We start from the raw sequence: 21,093 nt of genomic DNA, 5'->3' as shown, positions 1-21,093 counted from the left end.
CAGAGGAGAAAACTAACGCCCAGAGAGATTAAGCAACTTGCCGGAAATTGCCCGGCGGGCCAGGGAGAGACCGGGGCCTGGAACATCGTCTGTCAACTCCCATTCCCATGAGAGTGGTCTGGCTGCCAGCAGTGTTTGGGGGCCTAGTGGCAGGAATGACCCCACCCCACTATCCTAAAACCTGTCCCTTGGCACACCCACCTAGATAGACTCATTGTCAATTGTATTTATTGAGTGCTTGGGAGAGTATAATAATAATTAGGATATCTAAGTGCTTACTGTGGGGCAAGCACCGTTCTAAGCACTGGGGTAGCTAATCAGGTTGAACACAGTCCTTGTCCCTCATGGGGCTCACACTCTTAATCCCCATTTTACAGATGAGGTAACTGGGCCCAGAGAAGTTAAGTGACTTGCCCAAGTTCACACAGCAGGCAGGTGGAAGAACCAGAGCCAGGCAGAACCTAGGTCCTTCTGACTCCCAGCCCCATGTTCTATCCACTAGGCCATGCTGCTACAACAGAGGAGGTAGGTATGTTCCCTGCCCAAAATGGGCTTACAGTCTAGACTTCCGGGTCCCGCCCCCAGGAGGTATCATCCAGAGCTGATTTCCACAGACTAATTGGAGCCGGCCCCCAGGCTGGCGCTCGGTGACCGTGGGGCCCCCAGCCCCATGGATTTGGACTGCCCACACCACCCAGGGCAGCAGCTGGGGGTGGCAGGGCTGGGGTTTGGGAAGCTGAGACAATACCTGGTGGGCAGGGCATTGGGCTGGGCCAGGGATCTCTGGGTGCAAGGAAAGACAAGGAGCAAATGGGCTTGAACACCCTCACCTAGGAGAAGCAACGTTGCCTAGTGGATAGAACATGGTCCTGGGAGTCAGAAGGACTTGATTTCTAATCCCGACTTTGCCATGTTTTCTGCTGCATGACTGTGGGTAAGTCACTTGTCTGTGCCTCAGTTACCTCATCTGTAAAGTGGGGCAGGGACTGTCCAACCCAATTGCAATGTGTCTACCCCAACGCTTAGTACAGTGCCTGGCACATAGTAAAGCTTAACAAATGCCACAAAGCGCTTAGAACAGTGCTTGGCACATAGTAAGTGCTTAACAAATACCAGCATTATAATTATTATTAATATTATAATTACCCTCAGTCTGGGAGCCTTGTGGGGGGGTTGGGTGCCCACAAGTCAGGAGCATCATGGGAGCCTGCGTGATGATGATAATACTTAAGTGCTTACTATGGGCCAAGCACTGTTCTAAGTGCTGGGTAGATACACATTAATCAGGTTGGGTACAGTTCCTCCCATAAGAGGCTCACAGTCTAAGAAGGAGGGAGAACTGGTATTTAATCTCCATTTTACAGATAAAGTAACTGAGGCACAGAGAAATGAAGTGACTTAGCTAAGGTCACCCAGCAGACAAATGGCAGAGGTAGGATTACAACCCAGGTCCTCTGATTCCCAGACCCGGAGTCTTTCCACCAGGTGCCACTGCTTGCCAGGAGCACTGTGGGGGCCTATACACCCCCAGGCCAGGAGCAACAAGGTTCCAGGGAGCCCCCAGGCCAGGAATGAGGCAATGGGTCAGGATGGCCCCAGGCTGGGAATGAATAGGGATTGAGGGGGTGGGGGCAGGATTCCCCCCAGGCTGGGTGTGAGGGGTTTGGGCGGGGACAGGTCCCCTTGGCTGCATTCAGGGCTGAAGAGGAACTTTGTGCAGAGGTGCCCGAGGAGGAGGAGTAAAGTTCACTCCTATTGGATTCGCCCGCAGGGTCGGTCAGCATCCAGAGCTGAGCCTCCAGCATCCACAGCCTAGTGTCCAGCTAGGTGGGAAAGAGCGGATGATGGCAAAATCATGCCCACAGCCACCTGGGTTAGTCTGCTCTCAGAAAGACCCAGGCCCAGCCTAGGGTCCCTCACCCCTGGCAGGGAGGGGACTGTGGCTAAATCAGAATCTCCTTGTTGCTCCTAGTAGTATCAACTCCTAGTAGTCACAACTAGTAGTATCATGACGGGGTCATGATGATCCCAGCTCTGCTACTTGTCAGCTGTGTGACTGTGGGCAAGTCACTTAACTTCTCTGTGCCTCCGTGACCTCATCTGTAAAATGGGGATTAACTGTGAGCCTCACGTGGGACAACCTGATTACCCTGTATCTACCCCAGCGCTTAGAAGAGTGCTCTGCACATAGTAAGCGCTTAAATACCAACATTATTATTATGGTCCTTAAACCACCCAGTGGTGCCCCAGTGTCCCCTAATAATAATAATAATGGTGGTATTTGTTAAGCGCTTACTATGTGCAAAGCACTGTTCTAAGCACTGGGGGAGATACAAGGTGATCAGGTTGTCCCACGTGGGGCTCACAGTCTTAATCCCCATTTTACAGAGGAGGTAACTGAGGCCCAGAGAAGTTAAGTGACCTGCTCAAAGTCACACAGCTGACAAGTGACGGAGCCGGGATTAGAACCCATGACCTCTGACTCCCAAGTCCGGGCTCTTTCCACTGAGCCACACTGCTTCTCCGTCCCATGCCTCTGGTGCCCTGTTCTGGCAGTGTTCCGTGCCCACGGTGCTGGCTGGTGTTTCATGTCCACAGTGCCCTGTGCTGGCAGCCCCCCGTGCCCACAGTGCCAGTTCCATACCCACGGTGCCCTGTGCTGGAGGCACCCAGTGCCAGCGGTGACCTATGTCCACAGTGTTCCACAGTGGCAGCATCCCATGCCCACGGTGCCAGCAGTATCCTATGTTTGCAGTGCCCTGTGCCGGCAGCACACCTTGCCCACAGCACAGCAACGTGAGCTTGCCCTATCTCTGGCTACGATTCCCAGAGGCTGGGGGAGCTGCAGCCCATCCAAAGCAAGACCGAGAGCCCAGGGCCCAAGGGATCTGTGGGGAGGGGCGGTCCCACAGCTCCCTCCACTTGTCCCTGACCCCGGTGCTCCTTTCGGTTTTCGCTCTATCTCCCTCCTACCATTTGTCTCCAAACTCGTGTGAGTCATCGACACCCACTGCCTCCACGTCCTCTTCTCCGGTTCTCTTCTTGACCTCCTCCAGACTGCCTTCTGCCCCCTCCACTCTACCAGAACTACCCTCTGAAAGGTCGGCAGTGATTTCCTTCTTGCCAAATCCAACGGCCTCTACACCATTCTAATCCTCCTCGACCCCCTCAGCTGCCTTCAGCACGGTGGAGCACCCCCTTCTCCTGGAAACGTTATCCAACCTCGGCTTCACTGACTGTCCTCTCCTGCTTCTCCTCCTAGCTCTCTGGTCACTCCTTCTCAGGCTCCTCTGAGGGACTCACTCAAGGCACAGTTTTGTGTCCCCTTCTATTCTCTATCTACACACACACCTTTGGGTAATTTATTCAGTCCCCCTGCCACCAGCTCTCTTTGGATTATTCCCTCTCCTTCTCTGCCGTCTTGTATTTCCTCCTGCCTTCAGGACAGCTCTACTTGGATGTTCCACAGAAACATCAAATTTAACACATCCAAAACAGAACTCCTCATTTCGCCCCCCAAACCCTGTCCTCCCCCTGAGTTTCCCAACACTGTAGACAGCACTACCATCCTCTGTCTCGCAATCCTGAAACCTCGGCATCTCCAGGTCTCATCTCTCTCCTTCAATCCATATATTCAATCTGTCACCAAATCGTTCACATCATCGCTAACATCCTCCCTTTCCTCTCCATCCAAACCGCTACCCCCTTAATCGGAGCATTTATCCCTCTCCTGCCTTGACTACTGCATCAGCCTCCTTGCTGACCTCCCTGCCTCCAGTCTCTCCCCTTCAGTGCTTACTACACTCTGCAGCCCAGAGCGTTTATCTTAAAAAAAATTCAATTCACCACTTCTCCTGTTGCCCCTCCTTCTGCTGCCTCTCCCCCTACAGCCCCTCCTTCTGCAGCCCCCTCTCCACACAGTTCCCCCTCTCTCCCCAATCTCCTGCGAGGGGAGCACCGAGAGCCCCCCGAGGACGCTGAGCCGCAGGGTTGGCTACAGTCATGGATTCTAATCCCGATTCCGTCGCATGTCTGCCATGTGACCTTGGCCAAATCACTTCACTTCTCTGAGCCTCCGTTCCCTCATCTGTAAAATGGGGAGTGAGACTCTGAGCCCCATGTGGGACAGGGGACTGTGTCCAACCCGATTTGCTTGCATCCACCCCAGCGCTTGGTACAGTGCTTGGCACAGAATAAGGACTATCACCGAGGCTCAGTGGAAAGAGCACGGGCTTGGGAGTCAGAGGACATGGGTTCTAATCCCGGCTCTGCCACCTGTCAGCTGTGTGACTTTGGGCAAGTCACTTGACTTCTCAGTGCCTCAGTGACCTCATCTGTAAAATGGGGATGAAGACTGTGAGCCCCAAGTGGGACCACCTGATGACCCTGTCTCTACCCCAGCGCTCAGAAGAGAGCTCAGCACATAGTAAGCGCTTAACAAATACCAACACTATTATATTATATTTATATTATATTATAGTCCCCGATTAGACTGTAAGCTTCAAACAGCAGGGACTGTATCTGTTGCTGACTTGTTCATTCCAAGCGCTTAGTACAGTGCTCTGCACATAGTAAGCGCTCAATAAATACTATTGAACGAATATTATTATTAGAACAGTGCTTTGCACATAGTAAGCGCTTAACAAATACCAACATTACTATTATTATCAGAGCAGTGCTTTGCACATAGTAAGCACTTAACAAATACCAACCTAACTATTAGAGCAGGGCTTTGCACATAGTAAGCTATTAACAAATACCAACATTACTATTATTATTAGAGCAGTGCTTTGCACATAGTAAGCTCTTAACAAATACCAACATTATTATTATTATTAGAGCAGTGCTTTGCACATAGTAAGCTCTTAACAAATACCAACATTATTATTATTATTAGAGCAGTGCTTTGCACGTAGTAAGCTCTTAACAAATACCAACATTATTATTATTATTACAGCAGTGCTTTGCACGTAGTAAGCTCTTAACAAATACCAACATTATTATTATTATTACAGCAGTGCTTTGCACGTAGTAAGCTCTTAACAAATACCAACATTATTATTATTATTACAGCAGTGCTTTGCACGTAGTAAGCTCTTAACAAATACCAACATTATTATTATTATCAGAGCAGTGCTTTACACATAGTAAGCTCTTAACAAATACCAACATTATTATTATTATCAGAGCAGTGCTTGGCACCTAGTTAGCTCTTAACAAATACCAACATTTATTACTAGAGCAGTGCTTTGCACCTAGTAAGCTCTTAGCAAATACCAACATTACTATTAGAGCAGTGCTTTGCACATAGTAAGCTCTTAACAAATACCAACATTTATTATTAGAGCAGGGCTTTGCACATAGTAAGCTCTTAACAAATGTCATCATCATCATTATTATTATCAAATCCCACAATTATCATCATCATCATTATTATTATCAGAGTCCCGGCAGGCCGGGCCCCGGCTGCCGCGACGTTTGAAGGTCCGGCGGGCCGGGGATGGGGTGGGTGGGCGGGGTGGGGGTGGGACCAGCCTGTGGGCGGGGGGGAGGGCGGTCCCGCCCCCCCAGCCAACTACAATTCCCAGCCTGCCCCCGGGAGGAGGAGGCTGTACCGTTTCCAGGGCAACCAGGAAGTGCAGCTCTCGCCACCGAGGCCGCCGTCCTGCCACGATGCCCAGGTGCCCACCCTGCCAGGCCCCGGGCCCTCCCCCGACCCCTGCCCCTTGGGATAACTCCAAGCGGGGACTCTGCGGGGGCGGGGGCCTGGGTCCCTCTAGACTGTTCCCTGTCCGATTCCCTTGTTTCGCCCTTAGCACAGCACTTGGCACGTAGTTAAGCGCTTAATAAATAATAGTGTTGGTATTTAAGCGCTTACTCTGTGCAGAGCACTGTTCTAAGCGCTGGGGGAGATACAGGGTCATCAGGTTGTCCCGCGTGAGGCTCACCGGCTTCATCCCCATTTTAATAATAATGTTGGTATTTGTTAAGCGCTTAGTATATGCAGAGCACTGTTCTAAGCGTTGGGGGAGATACAGGGTCATCAGGTTGTCCTACATGAGGCTCACAGTCTTAATCCCCATTTTACAGATGAGGGAACTGAGGCACAGAGAAGTGAAGTGACTTGCCCACTGTCACACAGCTAACAAGTGGCAGAGTCGAGATTCGAACCCATGACCTCTGACTCCCAAGCCCGGGCTCTTTCCACTGAGCCGTGCTGTTGCCATCATCCCCACCGTCGAGCCCGTACCTCCCAGCTCACTTACACCTGCCAGGTTTCCTTTACTCAGAAGGATCCCTCGTCTGCCCCCTCCCCGCCCTGTCTCACCCCTGCAGCGAAACTCTCTGGGAGATTGCGAGAGCCGAAGTGGAGAAGAAGGAGAAACCCGGAGGAGGTGATGAAGGGGAAAAGTCGGTCTTCTTCGTTGGCAGTAAGAACGGGGTAAGGCACCCACCTTCATCCAGTGTGCCGAGAGCGAGTGGGGGGTCCCCGGGGGTCTCTGGGGGCTGGGCAGCGCTGGGCTCCGCCTGGATCTCCATCTTGGCATGGCCGGCTGGCTGTCCGGGGGCCCGATTAAGCTCCTCTCCAAACCTGAAATAAAAGGCCAAAACGCGGTTGGAGGAGCTCGGGGAGCCGGTCCCGGGAGTGCTGAGACTGGCGAGGTTGACCCCGACCTCGGAGAGCTCAGGGCAATGTGGGAGACAGGGCCTAAACTTGGCGGGTTAGGGACCGAGACTCCAGAGGTTAGTGGCATCAGGGAATGGGAAAAAGGAAAACCGTCATTGAATGGTCTGGCTTTGATCGGTGCTGGGTGCAAAGCACTGTGCTAGGCGGTTGCAGTCACCGTGGGGGTGATGGGGAGGTGGCAGTGTATTTGTCCCATTTCTCACCCCGTGACAGGAGCCTGCCTGGGCTGGGCGCTCTGCCTCGGGAGACTGGATGAGGCTGGGGCTGCAGCAGGGGCTGCCTCTGGACTCATAGTTGGTTTGGATGCTGGGAATCAAGGGCTTTCCTCTTCCTCTTATGTCTCCTCTTCTTCCTCCTCCTCTTTTGTTTCCCCAGGGGAAGACAACTATAATACTGAGGTGCCTCGACAGGTGTGTGTATGGAGTCTTAGCCCAGCTGCCTTTCCGGCATGGCGTGGGCACTGGTGCCAAGGGGTGTCTGCAGCCCTGATGGAGGTTCTCACAGCCCCCAGTGCGGGGGTCGGGGGGCTAGCATGGAGTCCTGCCAGGGTAGAGGTGCCAAGATGGGCACCCCTGACCACTGAGGCAGCCCAGCCCCACTCTGCCCTGCCCTGGATCCTAGCTGTCAGCCAAGACACTTACCTCTTTCTTGGCCTCTACCTGCCTCCCTGCCCTTCCGTCCCCTCTCCAGCTGCCTCCTCCTCACTGCCCCTCACCATCCATCTCACCAAACTCTTTGCCCCATGAGCCCCTCTGAGCCCTACGGGCAGACTTGGCTGGTCCCATTTTCACACTCACACGCACACTCACTCACTCCCTCGCATCCCCAGAGTTAGACAGGTACGCTCAACCCCTGCTACTGATTACATGCATGTGTGCACACACACACACAAACAAAACCACACACCCAGATGGATGTATACACACAACCCCCCAGTTCTGTTTTCACCCCCAGGGGGTTCAGAGGGAGGGACAGGAGGAGGGGGCCCCCAAGGGAGGCAGGGCAGAAGCGGGCAGATGCTGGCAGGTGCTGAGGGGAGCCGAGGGGACGAATGGATGGAGCAGGGGTTAGGGAGGAGGCAGGGAGGAAAGCGCAGGCCTTCCCAGCCCGGCCTTCCCACCCCCTTGCCCCGAACACTCGCCCCTTGGCCACATTGACACAAAGACACTGGGGAACTATGGGCTAAGCTGGCTTGTGCCCCAGGAGCCCTGTCTCATCCCAAGCTGCCTTGCTCTAGCCAAGGGCGCCCAGGGCAATGATATGGGTCTGGGGCACATCCCTGTGGCATGGGCCTGTGGGGTGGCTCTGTGGCGTCTCACTATGGCACGGGGCCAGGGCGCGTCACCATGAGAGGTTCTGGGGACGGGGCCCAGAGCAGGGGTTTGGGGTATGGATCTGGGGGGTAGCTGGGGGGGGGTCAGGCCCAGCCCTAGAGGTGACACCTGTTCTCCTGGTGTAGGGACGAGCCGACCAGGCCGACGCTGGCACTGGAGTACACCTTTGGGCGCCGGGCCCGGGGCCACAACACGGTAGGTGCCCAGAGCTGATGGGGAGAGCAGGGCCTATGCCTATGGCACCCAGGGATCCCCCTGGGAGTGGCCTAAACTGGTGCCTCCCCTGGCCCAGAGGAACGTCCAGTCTGGCCGCCCCCTCCTCTGACCCAGACCCGGGGAGTTGGTGCAAGGTGCCAGGCCTTGCCCCGGGGATGTGGTGCAGTTAGCACTGGGGGGAAGTGAGGGACAGGTTTGTGGGGAGGTGCAGGTGCCCCCAGAGCCCCAGTGGCTAACCCCTTATACCTTGTTGCTGGAGGGCTGCCTGCTGGGATCGGGAGCAGGGGTGGGGGCGGGGCCGGGACGGGCCGGCAGCAGGAGGAGCATCGCGGGGTGGGCGTGAGAGAAGGCCTTCCTGATGCTGAGGGAGGTCACCATTTTGCAGCCCAAGGACATTGCTCACTTCTGGGAACTGGGCGGGGGGACGTCCCTGCTGGACCTGGCGAGGATCCCCATCACGGCCGACAGCCTGCGGTGAGGGTGGCGGTCGGGGCCTGCCGGCCCCCAACAGCCGACTGGTGCCCCGAGGCCGGCGGGGGCCCCACAGAACCTTCGCAACCGACATCTCCTTCTGCCCACACCAACTCCCTGGCCCTCCCCAACCACCAAAAGTTTTGCTCCTCCGATACCGACGTGCTCACGGGGCCTCAATCTCATCCCCCGCCTGCCACCCCCTCCTCCTTCACATCCAGCAGACTACCGGTCTCCCCATCTTCAAAATGCCTCCAAAATCCCATCACCCCCGGGAGGCCTTCCCTGATCGATCGCGCATCTCCCCCAACCCCTCTACTGCCTTTAAATCCCTCCCCGCCCCTCAGCACTTCCCACTTATTCACTCCCCACTTTAGCACCCATGTACATAGGTTTAAGCCTGGTAGTTTCCTCCTACCTGTAAATTATTTTAATATCTGCCCCCCCAGCTAGACTGGCAGTTCTTCAAGGATAGGGAGGGTGTCTCCCGACTCTGATGTACCAAACTCTCCCGAGTGCCCAGCACAGTGCTCTACACACAGGTGGTGCCCAATCTATAGCATTGTTTGACGGACCGATTGAAACTGAGTCCCAGAGGACGGCTCAGAGCCTGGCCCGAGCTCTCCAGAGCCGTCAAGGGCAGAGCTGGGTCTGGGACCCAGGTGTCCTGTATCCCAAACCCACATTTCTTCCCCAAGGTCCCACTGCCTTCCTGTTTAAGTCTCATCCAGAGAGCTGAAGTAGCTCCAGGCCCTGAGGCTTTCTGTGAAGTGTGAGGGATTGGCTGTGTGGTGGGCGGGTGTTTGTATGGGTGTGTTGGTGTGCAGGTGTGTGACTGTGTGGCTGTATGGGTGTGTTGGTGTGCAGGCGTGTGACTACAGGTGTGGAGGTGTGCGGGTGTGTGATTGTAAGGCTGTACGGATGTGTGACTGTGCAGGGAAGGGTGAGTTGGGAGAGGAGGGGCCGGGAGGGGGTGTGAGCAGGGAAGACCTTCCCTGAGGCCTCGGGGCAGCAGGGTGAGGCCCAGCTTGGTTCCGTGTCTGTCTCCAGGACGTTTTCTGTAGTTCTGGTTCTGGACCTCTCGCGGCCCAGCGAGCTCTGGCTCACCGCGGAACACCTGCTCAGGGCCGTCAGGACCCATGTGGAGAACCTGGGCCAGCCTGGCACCCGAGCTGCCGCCACACCAAGGACGTGGAGCCCCGTGCCCGAGGATCATCCGGTACGCGGTCCGGCCGTAACCCCGCTCAGGACCGAGGCCACCCTTTCCCGTGCCCCGGCCCCTCCCTGCCCCGGCCGCACCCTTCCTCGTCCCCGGGGGGGCACCCCTGATATTCTTACTGGCGTTGCAGGATCGGGAGTTCATCGATCCGTTCCCCATTCCCCTGGTCATCATCGGCAGCAAGTACGACGTCTTCCAGGTGAGAAGCCCGCCCGGAGGGGCCCGGGTCAGCGAGCGGCAGGGACGGGGAGGAAGGGAATGGGGGAGGACAGGGGAGTGGTATGCGAGAGTCTGGGGGAGTGGTTGGTCACTCGGAGGAAGGCAGCAAGATAGGGTCACTGGGAGAAAGACAATCAATCAGTGGTATGTATTAAGTGCTTACTCTGTGCAGAATGCTGTACTAAGTGCTTGGAAGAGTACAGTTCAAAAGAGTTGGTTGATCCAACTCTTACAGTCTAGAGGGAGAGACAGAAATAAATCAATTAGTGGTATTTATTGAGCACTTTATGTGTGCAGAGCACAGCTTAATGCCTGGGAGATTTCATGATGCCAGGAAGAGAACCTACGTAGGTTCTCTCCCTACAGTTTGGGAGAAAGGGACCAGTGGGCCACATCAGCCACTCTTCTGCAGCGTTGCAGGAGGAGGCTGTAGAGAAAGTATCATGGCCTAGTGGAAAGAGCACAGGCCTGGGATTAGAGGCCCTGAGTTCTAATTCTGACTCTGTCACTTGTCTACTGTGTGACTCTGGGCAAATCTCTTCACTTCTCGGGACCTCAGTTTCCACATCTATAAAATGGGGATTCAGTACCTCTTCTCTCGCCTACTTAGGCTGTGGGCTCCACGTAGGACAGGGACTGTGTTCAACTTGATTGTCTTGTATCTGCCTCATTGCTTAGAATAGTGCTTGGCACACAGTAAACACGTAACAAGTACCATTAAAAAAGTTTTGGTAGACAAATTCCCTGCCTATAACAGACATTAAAATAAATTTATAGATATGGAGTAGAGGGATACTCTCCTCACCTGCATTCCCACAGCACTTATGTTCATATAATAATAATAATGTTGGTATTTGTTAAGTGCTTACTATGTGCAGAGCACTGTTCTAAGCACAGGGTAATCAGGTTGTCCCACGTGAGGCTCACAATCTTAATCCCCATTTTACAGATGAGGTAACTGAGGCACAGGGAAGTTAAGTGACTTGCCCATTGTCACACAGCTGACAAGTGGCAGAGTCAGGATTCGAACCCATGACCTCGGACTCCCAAGCCCAGGCTCTTACCACTGAGCCACGCTGCATATCCTTATAGTCTGCCAATTCTCCGATCTGTCTTTAATTTTAAGTTTGTCTACCCCTGTAGATTGTAAGCTTGTTGTGGACAGGGAATGTATTTACCAACTGTGCTACAGGGTACTCTCTCAAGCACTTAGTCTAGTTCTCTCCTCCCAGTTAGCGCTCAATAAATAACACTGATTAATTAATAGTTGAAGCCACGGGAGCAGATGAGCTTTGTTCTCCATATGAGAGAGAGGTATCCCATGGCTTAGTGGAAAGAGCCCGGGCTTAGGAGTCAAAGGTCTTGGGTTCTAACTCCGACTCCACGACTTGTCAGCTGTGTGATTTTGGGCAAGTCACTTAACTTCTCTATGCCTCATTTACCTCATCTGTAAAATGGGGATTAAGATTGTGAGCCCCAAGCGGGACAACTTGATAACCTTATATCTTTCCCAGCGCTTAGAACAGTGCTTGGCACATAGTAAGTGCTTAATGAATACCATCATTATTATATGGAGAACAGAAGGGGACCCAGAACTGAGCCTTGAGGGACCTCCAAACAGTAAGAGGGTGGGAGGCAGGGGAGGTGCCCGTGAAAGAGACGGAGAATTAACATCCAGAGAGAAAGTGGAGAACCAGGAGAAGACAGTGTCAGTGAAGCCAAGGTTAGTTAATGTTTCCAAGACAGAGGGGTCATCCACAGTTGTCCAAGACAGATGAGAAGTTGAAGAGGATTAGGATGGAGTAGAGGCCATCAGTTTTGGCAAGAAGGAGGTCACCGGTGACTTTATAGAGAGCAGTTTCTGTCGAGTGAAGGGGGTGGAAACCAGATTAAGGGGGGGGTTAAAGAGAGAATTGGAGAAGAAAAGTGGAAGCAGCAGGTGTAAACAACTCACTCGAAGTTTGGAGAGAGAGATGGGGCAGTAACTGGAGGGAGCCAGTTAGAGTCAAGGGAGGGTTTTATTGAGGGTAGAGAAGATATGAGCATGTTTGAAAGCAGTGGGAAAGATATATTGAAAAGCGAACAGTTGAAGATGGTGGACAGGGACGGAAGAAGGCGGAGTAAATGTTTAGATAAGGTGTGAAGGGATGTGGTCAGAGGTGCAGATGGAGGGGTGGATTTTGAAAGGAGGTGGGAGATCTCCTTTTGAGATATTACTAGGAAAGATGGGAGAGTTGAAGAGGGGGTGGGAGAAGGGTGGGACTATAGAGGACCAGCAGTCACTGTGACCACCTGACCCAGTAACCGGCACCCCCAGAATCTGGACTCTGAGAAGAGGAAAGTGATCTGCAGGACATTGCGGTTTTTGGCACATCACCACGGGGCCACGCTGATGGTAGGTTTTCACGCCGGAGGGCTGGGGACCACCAGGGGCCTTGGGAAACGTGAGGGGTGCTCTCTGGAATGGAGGGGTTGCTGGGGAGGCCTGGGGAGCACTAAGGGGGGGGCGGTCCCAAGAAGTATGAGGGGGACTCCTGGGGGTTCTGGGGAATGTAGGGGGTGCAGGGGGACACCAGTCTAGGAGCACCAGAACAGGACAGACCTGGGCTTCCCATATCCCAGAAGTCTGAGGTTCATCTTCCTCCTCACAGCATGGATTGCCGGATGCAGGGTATTGTGCTTAATGTTGTGTGCCCTAAATAAGATCAGTGACAATTGTAGAACAAAGGAGTTCACATTCTGGAGACCTCAGGCCCAGCCTCCTCCTCCTCCCTCCCCAATGAACAGTGCTTGCTGGGGGCTCATAAATGGAGCCAACCTGCCCAGAACTGCCTTACCGGACCCGATCTCACGATGAAGAAGCCTGACCCATCAGTCATTCTGTTCATTTCCTCAGTTTACTGGCAAATCAGAAGCGCTCCTGCTGAAAACCCGCTCAGTGATCAGTCACTTGGCATTCGGGGTCGGTGTTGATCGCAGGTAATGGAGTTGGGCGTCTGGAGCCGGGGCGCCCGGATTCTAGTCCCGCTCTGTGACCTTGGGCAAGCCACTTACCCTCTGGAAGCTCCAGTTTCCTCACCTGTACAATGATCAGAAGACTCCTGCTCTCGCCCCTCTTGGCCGGTGAATCCCATGTGGGACAGGGTCTGGATTCCATCCGATGATCTGGGTTCTGCCCCAATGGTCAGCACAGAGTAAGCACGAGTACTTCCTGTAATAATAATGAAAGGGGCATTCTGCGAGGAGATGCAGAATGACCGAGTTCCCTCACAGGAGAGGAGTTTGGGGAGACGCCTTGCCACCTTCATGCTCACTCTCCCCTTGGGGTCACGTTCAGATTTCACTGCCGGAGAGGGCCTGCGGGTCCAGTGGAAGGTCAGGGGGTCGGTGCGCTCTAAGGGGCCCATTGCATCGCAGACCCCCCGCGCCCGGCAGTGTCTTTGCTCCCAGACCCCTAGCTGGTTGTGTCCACGGTCATTTCTGAGTCTCAAGGTTTCCCACGTGCAGGCCTTTCGGGGAAGGGCGCCCAGCGGGGCCCAGGAGTTTGGGGAGACCTGTGTCCCAGATTCCAAGCTGGCCGGGCCTGTCAGCATCTGGATCCTGCTCTCTTTCTCTCTCTGTCTCTGCCTGTGACCGGTCAGTAAGGCCCTGACACTGGATCAGAACAAGCCCCTGTTCATCCCAGCTGGGCTGGACTCCTTCAGCCAGATAGGTAGGGTAGCGCCCTGGGCCGGTGGGCGGGCTCGGTCTCCCCCATTTGATCATGTCCACCTGACCTCACCCTTGGCGGGTTAACCCCACCCCCACAGCAACTCCCTCACCTCCCTCTGGGTTACCGGGGGCCTCCCGCTTCCTGCCTCCCCTTCAGGGTTGGGATCTGCAGGAGCTAAGGCCCAAAGGCCCCACGAGCTGGGAGAGGCCCGGGGCTTGAGGACCCACTGTCCCCTTTCCTCCTGCCCTCGTTCCTGCCCCCTCTTCACTGCTCCTGCCGCTGCCCCCTGCCAGATGCTGCTTAGCATAGTGTCCTGCTTGGCTCAGGAGAATGACCTCATGCATCCTATGGTCGCTCCCTGGCAATCAGTCAATCAGTGGCATTTATTGAGCACTGGCGGTGTGTGGAGCTCTGGACTGAGAGCACTTCAAGAGTTGTACTAGCAGCCACCTGGTGGGGGGGGGGTGGCAATAGGGAGGGATTTCACCTGGTAACCGTAGCCTAAGTCCCACAGGGTTTGGCCTCTCCCAAGTGCTCAGTACAGTGCTCTGCACAAAGTCATTGGTCAGTAAATACAGTTGATGGACTGACTGACCGATTGACCGACTGATTGACCGATTGACTGTGCGGCCACCCCGGTTTACCAACTCTTCCCCGACGATAGGGCCGCCCCCTTCCGCCGCCGGAGACATCGGGAAGCTGCGGGTGCAGACGCCCCTGGAGCTTTGGAAGGAAGTCTACAACAAAGCCTTCCCGCTGCAGGTTGGTGGCCTGCGCTTCCCCGAGACCAGCCCCGGTGGCTCCCAGGGAGGGCTTTCCTGGGAGACTGGGGACCGCGCAGGCCCCATGGCCCTGCCCCCTGCAGCCCCAGCTCTAGGCTTGGAGCCCCACACTGGAAGAGCCCTGCTCTTTCTAGACAGTGATGGGCTAAGACGGGCTACCACCGGCCACTTGGGAGACCCGGGCCCAAACGGTGTGGGGCAGAGCCGTAGCCGAGGTCTGTGGCCCTGCTCAGCCCTCGGGGGGTTCTGGACTCTGCGCAGACCAAAAGTGACCGCAAAGACCTCAAGGACCCAGGCCGCGACCCCCAGTACGCCGAGCGCGAAGTCGACGCCATGAGAGCTCAGAAGGACCAGGTGAGTGAAGCTGCTCAGGGTCTCTCTCGGACCGGGGAGCTGGGGGAGGCCCCCTAAACCCCTGCCTCCCCTGACCAGCCCACAAGCCCTAGAGAAGCAGCATGGCGAAGTGGATAGAGCAAGGCCTCAGAGTCGGAAGGTCATGGGTTCTAATCCCAGCTCCACCGCTGGTCTGCTGTGACCTTGGGCAAGTCGCTTCACTTCTCTGTGCCTCAGTTACCTCATCTGAAAATGGGGATTGAGACCGTGAGTTCCATGTGGTACAGGGACTGTATCTAATCTGCTTTGCTTGTATCCACCCCGATGCTTAGTACAGCGCATGGCACAGTGTAAGTGCTTAACAAATACCACAACACCCAGAGGAAGGGGGGCCAGGTGTCCGAAGCAGACCTACCCAAAGAGGCAGAGCTGCTCTGCAAAAGGAGAGGGTAGAAGATGAGGGTGTTGGGCTGCGGCCCAGCCCCGCCCCCTTACCACCCACTGCCCGCCGTGCCCACCCCAACTCCCAGGCTGCCAGGGCCTGAGGCAGAGCGCAGGGCTCGGCCCCATTTGGCTGCATGCTACAGCGGAAGAAGAGACGGGAACGGGGCCAGAGACAAGTCCAGGAGTGCCGGCCCGCCGTGGGCGCCTGCTGTGAGGTGTGGGGGGAAGGTTCTGCCAGCCTGACTCGCGGCCCAGCGGAGATTGCTCCTGGCCTGGCGGGGGGCCGGAGGGGCCGGTATCGCAGAGGCACCGCGGAGGCCAGGAGGCCCTCATCTGAAGATTCCTGGCTCAGTGGGTGGGAGGATAGCGCCTTGTTAAAGGGAAAGTTAATCAAGGCCGAGTGCACTCTGATTCCCTGGAGAGGCTGTCTCACCCTCCGGGGTGCAGGGAAGGAGAAATCTCGGAAGAGGGCGGAGCGACAGCCCCCTCACACCTTGTCCCCCATCCACTCACCCCTGCTCACTGAAGCCTGATGGGGCCTGGAGCCCCCAAGTGAGGGAGCGGACGGGGGCTGTCAGCCGTAGGCCGTCTGTGGCTGTCTGTGGTCTTTCTGCCTCTGTTGGCCAGCTCGGTCTCAGCTCCCTACTGGTCCTGGCCCTGAGGTGAGATGCCCTGCTGCTGCTTCGCTCAGCGACGCACCCCCCGAATAATAATAATAATAATGGTACTCGTGAAGCACCTACTGTGTGTCAAGCGCTGTTCTAAGCGCTGGGGTAGATACAAGTTAATTTGGTTGGACACAGTTCCTGTCCCACATGAGGCTCACACTCAATTCCCATTTATAGGTGAGGTAGTTGGGGCTCAGAAGAGTGAAGTGACTTGCCCAAGGTCACAGAGCAGACGAGTGGTGGCGCTGGGATCGGAACCCAGGTCCTTCTGACTCTAACAGCGTGGCTCAGTAGAAAGAGCACGGGCTTGGGAGTCAGGTTATGGGTTCGAATCCCGACTCTGCCACTTGTCATCTGTGTGACTGTGGGCAAGTCACTTCACTTCTCTGTGCCTCAGTTACCTCATCTGTAAAAGGGGGATGAAGACTGTGAGCCCCACATGGGACAACCTGATTGCCCTGTATCTACCCCAGCGCTTAGAACAGTGCTCTGCACATAGTAAGCACTTAACAAATGCCAACATTATTATTATTATTAACCTCTAGGCCATGATGCTTCCCAGTGCTTGGGGGCCCAATCTCTGCAGGGGTAGGGTGGGGTGGGGGAAAGAACCCAAGCCTTCCTCCCTCCTCCCACCCAGCACCCCAGCTTTTGCTCACTCCCCATGGCAGCCCCAGGCCACGGTGAGCCCGGGCAGCACCCGGGGCAGCAGCGTTGGCTGGAGCCAGGGGGCCGGGACTTAGCCGAGGCTGGGCCGGGGAGGCCGGCTGCCCGCTTCATTGGCGCGGTGGACTGAGAGACCGCAGGTTAGGGAGGGAGAACAAGGCCGCCCGGCCCCACGCTGCCTGGCTACACTCTCAGCGTTCCCTCGGGCGAGACGCTGCAGCTAGAGGGCCAAGGCGTAGGCGCGGGGCAGGACTACGGTCCGTAAACACCGGAACCTCCCCCAGGCCCCCAACCGAGAGGGAGAGTCCAGCAGAAGCACACCCATTCCACTTCTAGCCTGGGCAGTGGCTGGTAAGTGGAAGGCAATCTGCTACAAGACAAAACTCACTTGTGCTGAGCAGCAGCGGCATGGGAGAGAGTCGAGGGCGTAGACTCCAGTGTGCTGCGCGGAAGAAGGCAGTGGTAAACCACTTCCACATTTTTACCAAGAAAACTCTGTGGATAAATGACCAGAACGCTTGCAGATGGAGGTGGGGCGTTCTGGGAGAGATCGGTCCGTGGAGCCGCTATGGGTCGGAAACGGTTCGACAGCCTAATACGAGAGAAGGTACGAAGGTACAAGGGGAGGGTCCTGAGGACACCCTGCCCCGGCCAGCTCTCCATGGCTTAAGCTTAGTGAAGCTGCCACTTGTCACTCTGTGGGGCAGAGTGATCTGGTGAGGGTCTTGAGGGCTCCAGTTCGATCACGGACCTGGGCGTAGGCCGGCGCCAAGGAAGGGGCCGAGGCGTCGGGCCGAGCTTCGGCTCGGAGCCGAGATCCAGCCGTCTTTCATCCGAGCCCGGCCTCGCTCTTCCAGTGCCTGGCCCTCGGGGCTCACTGGAGAACTCTGGGTGGGCCTAGGGTCTGGGTAGCGACCGAGCGGTGTGGCTGTGTCTGTTGTAGGAGCTGGAGCAGTACAAGAGGAGCGCCTCCAAGTCCTGGAGAGAAATCGACTTGGAACCATGAGGTGTGCCCGGTCCGCCGCCTGGCCCGCGGGACCAGCGGCCTCTTGGTCCTCGCCCTGGCCAGTGGGCAGGCCAGGTCCCGGAGGGCACGAAAACCATTTCCACAGAGACACTGGCACAGACCCCAGGTGACTGTGGATGATGGGAAACAGTTCCGACCGGTTAACTGCCTCCCGGGGGGCTTTGGAGGAAATCTCTGCCCTTACCAGAGCCCGGCCCCCAAACACCGCCCCCCCCCGCCCCACATATATGCACACCCTGCCCAACACACACATACATACACATGCACACACCTGATATTAGAACCGCTACATGGCTGGGCTGTTTCTCCTCTTGCTTTGAAGCCAGAATTGGAAGAATCCGTGGCTCGTGGAGGTTTCCTCGTTGGTGTAGAGATTCCCTCTTGGGAGTCCCGTGATCTCGCCGTCCATGGTCACGCCACCGTGGTCCCGTAGCCCATGGCCTCATCATCTGTAATCGCACCACCCGTGCCCTTTTTGCCCATGATCCCATCGCCCTTGGAATTTGGAACCATGAGGCATGCTTGGCCCCCTGCCCAGCCTGCAGATGGCTTGGCTGCAGATGACTTCCTGCGGGAAGAGGGGCCGGGAGGTGGGTCGGCATAAGGACAAGCAGGAGAAGGCCTGTCTCGGAGCCACTGAGAAGACTTCCAACATGGTGCCCCCCGCTACCAAGGGATTTTGAGTGGCCAACTGCAGCCGTGGTCGGGGACCCTCCGGGAGCTGGCATTTCATCTCAGGGAGGGGGAGTCATTCCTGAATAAAATGTCCACTCCGGCGCCCGTCTCCTTTCCTGCCCCAAGGGGCGGGGGGCTGCCAGCTAGAGGCGGGGGTTGGGGGGCATAGCGGAATTGTGGCTGAGTCGCTTGGTCAGATTGCAGTGTGGGCACCTGAGTCCCCGCCGGCACACAGTCCCTCATGGGTATGGCAGCCAGAAGGAGCTGTTCTGGCAGGAACCATTCCCCTCCTGGGCAGGGGCTGATTTTGGGAGTTGGGGGCGGGGGGGGGGGGAGGGGGGCATGCAGATTCACCTGTGCGGGGCAAAGGTCATTAAACACGCCCTCGCTCCAGCAATCTAGCTGCACACCTTTGCCCTCCCACCCCTGTGTCTGCCAGCAAACGTCCGCTCAATTGGCCAGATGAAGAGATACTCGGTGATAGGATTGTGAGAAGAGATCACAGGTTTCTTTCCAACGGACTCACTGATGGAATTTGAAATAATCACGTCCTTAGGCTCCCGACCTGGGATAAAATGGCCCAACCCCGGCCTGCCTCGCCCCCTTCCCCCCCCCCCCCGCCTTCACTACCCTACCTGGTTGGCAAGGAAATACTCCTAAGCCAGTGGGGCCCGGGACAAACTTGAGAAGAAGACCTTCTCCAGGCTGCCCTTCCGAGGGGGCTGGGAAGAACTGGGGGAAGCTGGGAGGGGGCCCGGTGGGGGCCGGAGGAAGCTGGGAGGGTCTCGAGGAGCAGCAGCCTCCAAGAAGAAGGCAGGGATGATGGGCTATCTGCCGGGCACCCCAGCGCTAAGGCCTGGGAGGCCAGAGAGTGACTGGAGACACACATCTCCCAGAGTTTCTGGGGAAACCAGGCCAGGGCCATGACCCCAGGGAGGAGGAGGGGGGGCAGGGGCGGCAGCGACTCCCACCCGGCCCACGTCCCTCTCACCTCTTGGACATTTCTACAAGGATGTCCTGTTGGCATGTCTGAACCCAAAATTCTTCCTTCCCAAGCCCACTCCTCCAAACTTTCCCACGGAGATGGAACGTCTCTACCTTCCCCGCGGACAGCAACGCTATCTTCCCCATCCCAGAATCCCACAACTTTGGTGTCATCCTCAACTCCAATGAACCTACTGAATCCTGCCAGTTGTTCCTCTGAAAGGTTTCCCATTTCCATCCCTCCCTTTCCACCCTCGCAGCCGCTTCCCTGGTTCAGTCACTCATCCTATCACTGTTGGTCTCTCAACTCAGCCTCCTGACTGGTCTCCCTGCCTCCGGCTCTCCCCGCTTCCGTCCATCTTTCACAAACGCTGCCTGGGTCACCTTCCTGCGATGTCGCTCGGTATGCATCTCTCCTCAACCCAAACCCTCCAACTCATCAACCTGCACATCATGCAAAGGCTCCTGACGTGACCGCGACCGACTCTCTCCACCTTAAACAATCCTATTTATTGAGCACTTACTGTGTACTAAACGCTTGGGAGAGTACAATATATGAGAGTTAGTAGAAGGTCCCCTGTCCACCATGACACCTTAGTTATCTGTTTGTCCTCCCCGCCTCCCTCCGCTGCTGTTCTGTCTCCCCCGATTAGACTGTAAGCTCGGCAATGGGCAGGGATTGTCTCTATCGGTTGCCGAATCGTACATTCCAAACGCTTAGTACAGTGCTCTGCACATAGTCAGCGCTCAGTAAATACTATTGAATGAATGAATGAATGCCATCCTTTGCTCCCCTCCTCACCTCACCCCTCTTTGCTTCCCAGGCCCCCTCAGCCTGGAACTCCCTCCCCACCCACATCCTTCTGGACAAGCAGGGAATGTATCCCAGGCTTCTGCTGTACTTTCCCAAGTGTTCAGTAGAGTACGGTGCACAGAGCGTGCATTCAGAACACCCCATTACTAAAGAGCTCCGCCATTTCCTGAGCCCGAGGCCTGCCGTGAGGGCAAACCGCTCGGAAGGATGAACGAAAGGGTCCTCTCCAACACATCCCTAATCATCTTCTGGGGACCACGTCCACCAAAGCCCATCTGAACTGGCTCCCTTTCCCGGGGCCTGTTGGAGCAGTGAACTGCAGCTCAGCTCCAGGCGCGGCTTGAAATTTACCAAGCCCCTACTTAGCACAGAACACTGGGCCAAGCACTGGGAGAGTATTGTAGACGTGGCAGAATTGTAGACGTGGCAGACATGGTCGCTGCCCTGACAGGCTAGCGGGGGAGATAGAACCACAGTCACTTCCAGAGAGGAGGAAGCCCCTACTGAAGATACGTAAACCAGGAGGTTTTTTTCGGGGGGTGGAGGGGTTGCATTATGGTATTTGTTAAGCGCTTCCTATATATCTAGCACTGTTCTAGGTGCTGGGTTAAATACAAGTTAATCAGGTCAGATAGAGTCCCTGTCCCACATGGGGCTCTCAGTCAAGTAGGAGGGAGAACAGATACTGGATCCCCATTTTACTGTCCCTCTAGACTGTAAGCTCGTTGTGGGCGAGGAATCTGTTTATTGTTATATTGTACTCTCCTAAGGGCTTTGTACAAGGCTCTGCACACGGCAATCACTCAATAAATATGATTGACAGTTGAAGAAACTGAGGCAC

General features: G+C 55.8%; 1 protein-coding gene across 1 annotated transcript; it reads left to right on the top strand.

Annotated features, from left to right (window-relative positions):
• The first annotated feature begins 5,598 nt into the window (after positions 1-5,598).
• On the top strand, positions 5,599-18,555 carry DYNC2LI1 (dynein cytoplasmic 2 light intermediate chain 1). The gene is made up of 13 exons (XM_029071840.1): positions 5,599-5,681; positions 6,337-6,442; positions 7,064-7,098; positions 8,148-8,217; positions 8,624-8,712; positions 9,760-9,928; positions 10,059-10,127; positions 12,465-12,542; positions 13,044-13,126; positions 13,789-13,859; positions 14,524-14,621; positions 14,903-14,995; positions 17,696-18,555. Exons 1-13 carry the CDS (start codon positions 5,674-5,676, stop codon positions 17,756-17,758), a joined length of 1,032 nt encoding a protein of 343 aa, XP_028927673.1. The 5' UTR covers positions 5,599-5,673; the 3' UTR covers positions 17,759-18,555.
• The last annotated feature ends 2,538 nt before the right edge of the window (positions 18,556-21,093 follow it).

Source organism: Ornithorhynchus anatinus, chromosome 9 (assembly GCF_004115215.2).
Source record: "Ornithorhynchus anatinus isolate Pmale09 chromosome 9, mOrnAna1.pri.v4, whole genome shotgun sequence".
Classification (NCBI taxonomy): domain Eukaryota; kingdom Metazoa; phylum Chordata; class Mammalia; order Monotremata; family Ornithorhynchidae; genus Ornithorhynchus; species Ornithorhynchus anatinus.
Note: the sequence above shows the minus strand (reverse complement) of the source record. Positions and strands in the feature narration are given on the sequence as shown.

Excerpts from the sequence above, each read along its gene's own strand:
- DYNC2LI1 (XM_029071840.1), top strand. Across the intron at positions 8,713-9,759 it reads ATCACGGCCGACAGCCTGCG|GACGTTTTCTGTAGTTCTGG; the intron begins GTGAGGGTGGCG and ends GTCTGTCTCCAG. Across the intron at positions 10,128-12,464 it reads GCAAGTACGACGTCTTCCAG|AATCTGGACTCTGAGAAGAG; the intron begins GTGAGAAGCCCG and ends CGGCACCCCCAG.